Source organism: Camelina sativa, chromosome 12, assembly GCF_000633955.1.
Source record: "Camelina sativa cultivar DH55 chromosome 12, Cs, whole genome shotgun sequence".
Lineage (NCBI taxonomy): Eukaryota > Viridiplantae > Streptophyta > Magnoliopsida > Brassicales > Brassicaceae > Camelina > Camelina sativa.
The window spans coordinates 12,966,297-12,976,629 of record NC_025696.1 but is presented as its reverse complement, the minus strand read 5'-3'; the positions used below and the strand labels follow the sequence as shown (position 1 = coordinate 12,976,629).

Here is a 10,333-nt window from a genome sequence, read left to right as displayed (position 1 = left end):
CACCGCGACTCGAACGGCACGACAGCGCGACTCGGACGGCCTGGCTCGAAGGTCTCCTAAATACCTGAAATACTCCAAAATGCACGATGTATGCGAAGATAATGCAAGAACTACCTAAATATGCAATTTGTACAAAAGAGACTAGAAACTTATGCAAAACAATTAGTTATCCTTACTAAATGCATGACAAAAACATGTTTAGCTCGGTGGATGAGCTGCAAAGCAAGTTGTTGGTTCATGAACAAAACTTGAACAAGAAAACGGGAGAAGAACATGCGCTCAAGATGGAGAGCTACAGGCCAGAAGGTGGTAGAGGAAGAGGAAGCTACTACGGAAGAGGCCGTGAAGGAAGAGGAAGAGGTCGAGGAAGCAATAGCTTCAACCAGGACACTGTGGAATGCTTCAAGTTTCATAAGATCCGGCATTTCAAGTATGAATGTCCAAGCTGGGGGAAGGCAGTAAACTTTGCTGTAGAAGAGGGAGATGAAGACATAGTGCTAATGGCACACGTTAACATGAAAGGTGCTGAAGATGAACATGTGTGGTATTTGGATTCTGGATGCAGTAACCACATGTGTGGAGTTAAGGAGTGGTTCTTAGAATTTGATGACAGTTTCCGTCAGAACATCAAGCTAGGAGATGATCGTAGACTGGTGGTGGAAGGGAGAGGAAATCTCCAACTTCAAATCAACGGTTTGACGCAGACAATCACCTCTGTTTACTTTGTCCCAGAGTTAAAAAATAATTTGTTGAGTGTGGAACAACTGCAACAGAAGGGGCTCAGAATCATCATTGAAGAAGACACCTGTGAAGTGTGGCATAAGCAATAGAGAAGGTTGATCATGCACTCAAGTATGTCGAAGAACAGAATGTTTATGATACTTGCTGTCGCAAGAGGTTCAAATGAGACAATGGGGCCAAGTTGTCTGCAGGTGTCCAGTGAAGGTACAAGTGACCTGTGGCACAGAAGATTCGGTCATTTGAGCAACAAAGGAATACAGACCCTTGTCGAGAAGGATATGGTTAATGGGTTGAGCTCAGTTGTGGTCAACGATGAGATATGTGAAGTATGCATGAAGGGGAAGCAGAATCGTGAAGCCATTCCCAAGAAAAGTCTATGGAGAGCAAGCAGAGGACTTGAGCTAGTGCACACTGACATATGTGGACCAATTTCACCAGCTTCAGAAAGCGGAAAAAGGTATATGATTAATTTCATAGATGATTTTAGTCGGAAGTGTTGGAATTATTTCTTAGCTACAAAATCAGAAGTCTTTCAAGCTTTTAAGGAATTTAGAGCTGCAGCAGAGAGAGAGATTGGAGAATCTCTAGTATGCTTGAGGTCAGATAGAGGAGGAGAGTATAACTCCACAATCTTTCAGGAGTATTGTAAGGAGAATGGTATAAGGAGACAGCTCACTGCAGCATACACCCCTCAACAAAACGGAGTCGCCGAGAGGAAAAACAAAACCGTAATGAACATGACGAGGTGTATGTTGATGGGGATGAAGGTACCAAGGAGATTTTGGGCAGAAGCAGCTCAATATGCAGTTCACATTCTGAACAGAAGTCCTGCAACTGCATTGAGTGATGTCACACCAGGGGAAAGATGGAGCAAACAAAAACCAACAGTTAAGCATCTTAGAGTTTTTGGTTGTGTAGCATACGCTATGGTACCATATGAGAAAAGAGTGAAGCTAGATGAGAAGAGTACAACGTGTGTAATGTTTGGAGTCAGCAAAGAATCAAAAGCTTACCGTCTGTATGATCCGGAGACAAAGAAAATCATTATCAGTAGAGACGTTAAGTTTGATGAAGCTAGAGCGTGGGATTGGGAAGAAAAAGAAGATAACAAAATTACTTTGGAGGAGATTCAGGATGAGCCTACAAATGGAGGAGAACCAATGACAGAGGAAGAGAATGTTATTAATGAGCAAGCAGAGAATGCAGAGGCTGAGACAGTAGGAGAGTCTAGTGGAGTGGTGCTTATGGAGACACGACAAAAACAAGCTCCAGTTTGGATGAAGGATTATGTCTGTGATGGTTTAAAACTCGTAATAGAGGAAGAAGAAGAGATTATTGCCTTGTTCATTGCTGCTGAAGATCCCCAGAGATATGAAGATATAGTTCAATATGAAATCTGGAGAAAGGCAATGGAAGCAAAGATTAAGTCTATTGAGGAAAACAACACTTGGGAGCTAGTGAGGTGCCTGAAGAAGCAAAATTCATAGGTGTAAAATGGATTTTCAAGACAAAGCTCAATGAGAAAGGAGAAGTTAACAAATTCAAGGCAAGGCTAGTAGCTAAGGGTTACCATCAAACACAAGGTATTGATTTTCATGAAGTTTTTGCACCAGTTGCTAAGTGGGATACAATAAGAACAATACTTGCGGTAGCAGCTCAAAAGAGGTGGGAGGTTTTCCAATTAGATGTAAAAAGTGCATTCCTGCATGGTGAGTTGAATGAAGAAGTATTTGTTGAGCAGACACAAGGATTTCAGATTAGAGAAGCAACAGACAAGGTATACAAGTTGAAGAAAGCCTTGTATGGCTTGAAGCAAGCACCACGTGCCTGGTACAACAAAATAGAGAGTTACTTCATAAAGAATGGATTCAAAAAATGCTATTGTGAGCACACATTGTTTGTCAAGGTTGAAGGAGAAGATGTCTTGGTAGTGAGCGTTTATGTAGACGATCTAATCTACACAGGAAATTCTAGTCTGATGTTTAAAGAGTTCAAGGAGTCTATGATGAAGGAGTTTGCGATGACTGATCTTGGCAAAATGAAATACTTTCTGGGAGTAGAAGTCATTCAAGATGAACAAGGAATATTCATCAATCAAAGGAAATATGCAGAGGAGCTGCTGGTAAGGTTTGGAATGGAGAACTGCAACTCGGTGAGGAATCCAATCGTTCCAGGTCAAAAATTGTCAAAAAAGGGAGAAGGTGCTGAAGTGGATCCGACGAGGTTCAAACAACTTGTAGGAAGTTTGCAGTATCTCACTGTTTCAAGACCAGACTTGATGTTCTCAGTGAACTTGGTGAGTCGTTATATGGAGAAACCTACTGAGCAACACATGGGGGCAGCAAAGAGGATACTAAGGTATGTAAAAGGAACATTGTCTCTGGGAATAAGATACAAGAGAGGTGATGAATCAAGTTTGCTTGGGTTCGTAGACAGTGATTATGCAGGAGATGTTGATGACAGTAAAAGCACATCAGGTTATGTGTTTATGATGGGAGGAGGAGCTTTCTCTTGGGCATCAAAGAAGCAACCCATAGTGACATTGTCCACTACCGAAGCTGAGTTTGTGTCTGCAGCTTATGGTGCGTGTCAGGGAGTATGGTTAAGAAATGTTCTGGAGGAGATAGGGTTGGTTCAAGAGGAAGAAGGTTTGCTTGTGTTCTGTGACAACAGCTCCGCTATTAAGTTGGCAAAGAATCCAGTGCTACATGGAAAAAGCAAACACATACGTGTGAGATTTCATTTTTTGCGAGAATTGGTAAGAGATGGGGTGATACAGCTTGGGTTTTGTTCAACAAAAGATCAGTTGGCTGATGTCATGACTAAGGCTGTAACGTTGGAAGTGTTCGAGAAACTCAGGAGGAGAATGGGTGTATGTCACAGAGATGAGTAAACTGAAGGAGATGGTTTCAGTTTAAGAGAGGGATTGAAGAATAAAAAACTATGTCATTTTGTTTGAGTCTAATGTATTTTGATTTGAATAAGTCCTCCTGGTCTGTAGGAGTTGAGAGTTTGTTTCGTTGATTAGGTCCGTTAGAATCGGTCACTTAGTTAAGCTTGTAAGGGTCTATTTAAGTACCTCTGTTATCCAATTAATAAATAGAGTATTATTCAGCAAATCTCTTTTTCTTGTTTTGATCGGATTTGTCTTTCACAAACTACATCCCATTTGTTACTTATTCTATTATCGTCGACCTCTCGATCAACATGACGCGTTTATCATCACCATCATCAAGCCAAAACAGAAACAAAAGATGGCAACCGGAAGATAATGATTATCAAGGCTTAGGAGATGTCGACGTTAAGAATTTTCTTAAACCCTTGAGGGGTTTCGCTTAAACTCTTATTTGGGGAATTTATTTTTCAATGTTTGATTGTTAGAGAGAGAGAGAGAGAGAGAGAGAGAGAGAGAGAGAGAGAGAGAGAGAGAGAGAGAGAGAGAGAGAGAGAGAGAGAGAGAGAGAGAGAGAGAGAGAGAGAGAGAGAGAGAGAGAGAGAGAGAGAGAGAGAGAGAGAGAGAGAGAGAGAGAGAGAGAGAGAGAGAGAGAGAGAGAGAGAGAGAGAGAGAGAGAGAGAGAGAGAGAGAGAGAGAGAGAGAGAGAGAGAGAGAGAGAGAGAGAGAGAGAGAGAGAGAGAGAGAGAGAGAGAGAGAGAGAGAGAGAGAGAGAGAGAGAGAGAGAGAGAGAGAGAGAGAGAGAGAGAGAGAGAGAGAGAGAGAGAGAGAGAGAGAGAGAGAGAGAGAGAGAGAGAGAGAGAGAGAGAGAGAGAGAGAGAGAGAGAGAGAGAGAGAGAGAGAGAGAGAGAGAGAGAGAGAGAGAGAGAGAGAGAGAGAGAGAGAGAGAGAGAGAGAGAGAGAGAGAGAGAGAGAGAGAGAGAGAGATGTTGATGTCGGTATCAGTCACAATTAGAATGTTTAGTTCGGTCAAAGGAGGGTCGAAGTTCTCTTCTATTATATTGGTGCCGAGACACAAAAGACGGGTTACAACACGAGTTAAACGAGTTACAAATATAGACGAGAGTAATAGACGAGATATTATCTTGTCGATTCTTCGAGTCTTTAACTCTAAACCGTTGACTTCTGCTTGGACGAGCTGGGCTGCTTGTACTTGCTATCTCGATTCCTTTTTCCTTTTTTTTCGATCCCCTTTTACGCAGACCGTACGCCTGCATTTATAGGGAGTCGTGTCGGTTCGTCTATGTAAAAGACCATAATACCCTTCCTTCCTTTGGAGGTTTATTATGGGCTTTTCTTGGGTCAGGCCTCTTGTTTGGGGTATGGATCCACCCCTAACAAGAGAGAGATTGCAACTCTTATTATGGCTCTCTCTCTGTTGCTGATTTGAAAGAGAGGATGGTGATGGAATACGAGAGTTTCGATCAACTGAGAGTTTTGTTGATTTGATTTTGCCTCACTTCACTCTTATTGAAGAAGATGCTTTTGTTGTTCTTCGCACTAGAAATTATATGTATCTAATTAAAAAATGAGTTTATTTATTTTCGTAACTCAATTTGTATAAATTACATTTTACAAACGTTTTTTTTTTTTTGGCATAGAAGGTTATTTTTCTTTTCAAATTATTTTACGTGATGAATCATGTAACCATATATGGTTTTTCTAAAATACTTCTCATTCATTTTCATGATAAATTTGAGGATTATTTATAATATAACTTTGGGGGACTCTGACTCTCACATCAAACACTTGACTTCAAGGGAAAAATGGTCTGGCTTCCCATCTGTTGTTTTCCTTATGATACAATTGAAGTCTAGACCGCATCGGGTTTTGAAGCTAATGTAAAAGATTGCATTCTCTGCCTTCACCTTCTTCCATGACTCCACATTTTCTTTAGTTCTTACAACTACCTTCTTCATCTCAAATGGCTTTGCTGACTCCATCTCATTCTGCATTACACACATCAGCAAAACCAAGTTCTTAAAAGAATTCATTCATAGCCTTGAAAAAAAAAACCCTCTTTGTTTTTGGTCAAGTCTGTTTTTTTTCCCCACCAATTTAGTTTGCCATTTGGAGAACAATGCGAGTTCCGCGTATAGATGAAGCCATTCATTCTCTTCTAACTCTGAATCTTTCATCTGCATGATCATGTCAACAACATCACATCCGTTTTATATACGACCTTGCTTCTAACTTACATTGAAAAGCTCACCTCGTAGTATTGCAGCTTATCCCTTCCCGTTAGTGCGTCTTCCCGCATCCACTCAGGCATATCACCTCTGAAGAAATTATCCACGAGATCTTTGTTCCATTCATAATATTTGTCTTCCTCCTCTAAGAGACACAAGTTGACATAACCAATATTGTATTAGCCGAATGGAAATAGTACTAGTGACATCCAAGAAGATACACGCTGAGAGATGTTTTAACTAAAGGTGCATCACCCATTTTACATTAATATTTACCTGGAGTTTTAGGCTTTAATTTGCATCGCGTTGTAATTGCGCTCAAGCAATCTATATTCTCAACTGCATACCTAACTTGCGTTTCGAACTCACAACTGGAATTGCCTATTGGATCCATTGCCTCCAAAATTATGTAATGAGTAACTAATGAGGTTATCCATGAGTCACAATTGAGTACCTTCAAAGATTTTAAGTTTGTCCCCTACAAGATCAAAAGGATCAAAGACAAACAGCAAAAAAAAAACCAAAAAAAAGGATCTGGTGAGATTCAAAGTTTCACTTAAATCACGAGAACTTGTAGGAATATTTATACCTTTTGCAGATTGTAGCAATGAAGTCCAACTCTACCGAAGAGGTCTATTCTTGGATTAGGTCCATATAACTCAAAGTCAGCCCTTTGTTGTTTGTAATAATCATCAGCCCTTTGTTTATTGTAATAATCATCATCTTCTCTCTAAACAGATCACATAGAAGAACAAGTAATATAAGCTTTTAATGCAAATATCTTAGATCAGTGGAGACCTAAGGTTCATCCACAATCAAATCCAATTACCCGAAGATTCCAAACATGTGGCTTGATGTAGGTAGATTCTTGAGGTCTCTCATCTTCCAGCTTCTCATTAATCAGCGGTGGTTCCTCGGTCGTGTCTCTGGCTTCTTGCTTCCACATTCCGTTACCCATTTTTCCGTCAAATATCTCACTGAAACCCTAATTTGAAAACCTCTTAAGAGAATCTTCGGACTTAAAAAAAACCAAACCCTAATCTCGAATACATAATTGAGAAGACACAACGTCATTTGAGCAGCGAAGACAACGAATCAAAACTTGATTCCACAGAGAAGTGATTAACAACAGAAGATTTCAACTCAAATTCACCATGCAATTAAAGAATAAAACCAAGAATCAACATATAGAAAAAATCACTCATTAATTCTTAAAGCCTTGTAAAAAGTTCCATGATTCCGAACAACTATTTGGAAAAAGATGAAGTTGCCGGAGACATCGATCTCCAGTTCCGGTCCATAGTTAGAGACAGACAACTAAGTTCAGTTTCAGAACTTACCTTCTTCGTCTATGAGATTCTCGGTCAGGATCGCAAGTAGAAGAGATAATATCCTTTGTAAAAGGCAAATAGGGTATATATAATTTTTTTTTTCACACTTTATTCTTAAACATTGACCCAATTTTCACACTTTTATACATATGGAAAGTGATCTCTTTCTAGCATCCACTTATTATAATCTTATCTTACTATTAATATTTTTTTTTCAACGGCCAATCAAATCTTATATAATTAAGTATAGTTTCTTCTAAACTTTTAAACAGAGAGCAACACATGTCGCATGAGAGCTTAAACATCTGTCCAAAAATTCACAAAATTACTTAACATCTTTAATAATACATTAATACATATATATTGTTCCTCAAATTTAAATACACTAATATCTATTTTAACTAAACTTAAATATATCTTTTTTTTTTACAAAACTTAAATATATCATTATATTTAAAATAACTAATATATAAAACTGAATAAATCATATATACAACAAAAAAAAGTAACACCATGACACGCTTTATGGTTGACCGACCGATTAATATATTTAAATGTGAATTACCTATATAAATAACATATATGTAATTTATTATCAACAAGCAAACAACTCTAAATATTTTACGAGACATTGTATTATAAAAGTATTTTGTTATGTCATTTTAGTAACTAAAATATATTATAGATTTAACATCAAACAATTTTGTAACAAATTAAGCTAAAAATATACTATAGACAATTTATAATAAAACATAACATCAAACAGATTTATTGTATTTAACTAATATTATTAGCCCAATTATTGGCAGTTTCACTTATGTACATAATACTTTTTGCTACTATTATGAGATTGATTTTGCTTCAATTGCAATTACAAAATTATTTATAAACACATAATTTTAAGACTCTCCCAGGTCGCTCATTAGGATTGTCCAAATGCATCACTTGCAATAATAGAATTTCCAACAAAGTCAAGAATACTTAGATGGTGAAACGGTAGAATCCGACAATGAATATATGTTCACTGATACAAGTTACATATTTTTCTAAAACCTTATATGCTAATTTTTTGATGCAACCTCAGCTTCGTCTTTTCAAAAAAACGTAGTGTACTTTAAATATGTTGTTTCTGCCAATTTTTTGGGTTAAAAGCATTTGATAAAACTGATGAAATCTCAAACTTATTTTATTTTATCTTTTTATCATGTTATAGAATTGTAGCCCCAGTTGATAATATGCCTTCTGAGATATGCTACAAAATCACATGTCATTTTTTGTCACGGCTTACATATCATTTTTTCTATATTTTGTGACCATTGATTTTGTTTTTTAGATGTATTATTATTTCAAGAGTTTTTCTTTACAATGTTTTCATTTTAGATCAAAACTTTTAAGTTGAGTTGAGTAATTAATATTTATTGTTTTTTAAGTGAAATTTAATAATAAATCTTTGTTGTATGTGTTTCTTAGAAACTAATGTTTCACTTCAATTTTATTTTTATGTTTAGAATATTATAAATACATTTACATAAATTGTATTTTTACTCCACCATGCATTAAAATCTTACTTTCATTCTAAAACTCATTAACCCATTCTAAATTTTGGAATATGATCTTTTTTTGGTTAAAATTCGAATAATAACATTATTACTAAAAGAAATTCATAGTATTATTTTTACTATTTTTAAATTTTCATTTACTGTATGTTACTTCATTCATTTTTATGTAGTTGTTATTTTCATATTTACTAAAAAACATTATATTGTTTTTACTAATTTAAATTTTTAATTAAATTTACGTAATTCTTTTTTTATTTATTTTTTACTATTATTAATTATAAGTAATGAATATGCAATGAATGAATATTTAAAATAATAAATTTTAATGTAAAAAAGATATATAGCATTGTTTAGGTGGATGATGATGTGGAGGAAAGAGAAGAGATAAAAGTTAATTTTATATATAGATTAAGTCAATCCACAAATTAATTGTCAAGAATCAAACAAAATCTACAATAATTCATTTTTTTTTTTGGTTAGACTAACTCTAAGTAGATCTTCTCATTTATTTGCATTAATTACCTCATTTTTTTAGTCCTTTTTTTATACTTTAAATCTCAAGATTTTGTAACTGGCTACTTTCTCTTCAAAAAAAAAACCCACCACCAGTCATAATATATATATATATATTCAAGTATTATATAATCAAGAACCATCATTGATTAATGAGAAGCTGGAAGATGAGAGACTTCAAGAATCTATCTACACCAACCGACGTGCTTGGACTCTTCCGGTAATTGGATTTGATTGTGGATGACCCATTCTATCCAAAATGTATTACCCATATCCACAGCCGTTTCTAAGTGCATTCACGTATCCAACGTTGTTATCCATGGGAGAAGAGAATGTTCGAAAGAAGAATGAAGCATGCTCTGAATCATGGATCATCGATATCATGAATTAATCGTTGATATCAAATGGATTCTGTAACCAACGATTAATTCATGATATGGGGAGAGTCAATATCGACTCTACAAGACTCAGGGGAGTCTTTATTGACGACACAATCAGGGGAGTCAATATCGATGATCCATGATTCAGAGCATACTTTATTCTTCTTTCAAACATTCTCTTCTCCCATGGATAATAACGTTGGATACGTGAATGCACTCAGAAGCGGCTGTGGATATGGGTAATACATATTTGGATATAATGGGTCATATACATATCCAGGCGGAGAATGCAATCTTCTACAGTAGCTTCAAACCCCGATGCGGTCGAGAGTGCAATTGTATCGTAAGAAAAACAACATATGGGAAGCCATGCCATTTTTTTCTTGAAGTCAAGTGTTTGATGTGACCCGACCAAAGTTATATTAATATTTATTACTTATATAAATAACATATATGCAATTTATTACCAACAAGCAAACACCTCTAAATATTTTACAAGACATTGTATTATAAAACTATTTTGTTATGTCATTTTAGTAACTAAAATAAATTATAGATTTAACATCAAACAATTTTGTAATAAATTAAGCTAAAAATATACTATAGCCAATTTATAATAAAACATAACATCAAACAGATTTATTGATTTTAACTAATATTATTAGCG

At 36.0% G+C, this 10,333-nt stretch overlaps 1 protein-coding gene across 2 annotated transcripts; it reads right to left on the bottom strand.

Annotated features, from left to right (window-relative positions):
* LOC104731522 (UPF0725 protein At2g20620-like) lies at positions 5,298–7,330 on the bottom strand. Of its 2 annotated transcripts, none has more exons than XM_010450926.1 (7): positions 7,224–7,330; positions 6,713–6,860; positions 6,473–6,613; positions 6,160–6,361; positions 5,907–6,028; positions 5,749–5,832; positions 5,298–5,643 (listed from the first exon to the last, which is right to left on the bottom strand). In XM_010450926.1, exons 2-7 carry the CDS (start codon positions 6,839–6,841, stop codon positions 5,431–5,433), a joined length of 891 nt encoding a protein of 296 aa, XP_010449228.1. In that variant the 5' UTR covers positions 6,842–6,860; positions 7,224–7,330; the 3' UTR covers positions 5,298–5,430. The 2 variants fall into 2 exon arrangements, with proteins under 2 accessions (XP_010449228.1, XP_010449227.1); XM_010450925.2 differs by having other exon boundaries at positions 6,713–6,868; positions 7,224–7,308.

Coding starts and splice junctions, on each gene's coding strand:
- LOC104731522 (XM_010450926.1), bottom strand. CDS start 6,841: ATGGGTAACGGAATGTGGAAGCAAGAAGCCAGAGACACGACCGAGGAA. Junction 6,362..6,472: donor ATTGCTACAATCTGCAAAAG/GTATAAATATTC, acceptor TTGATCTTGTAG/GGGACAAACTTAAAATCTTT. Junction 6,029..6,159: donor ATTAAAGCCTAAAACTCCAG/GTAAATATTAAT, acceptor TGTGTCTCTTAG/AGGAGGAAGACAAATATTAT.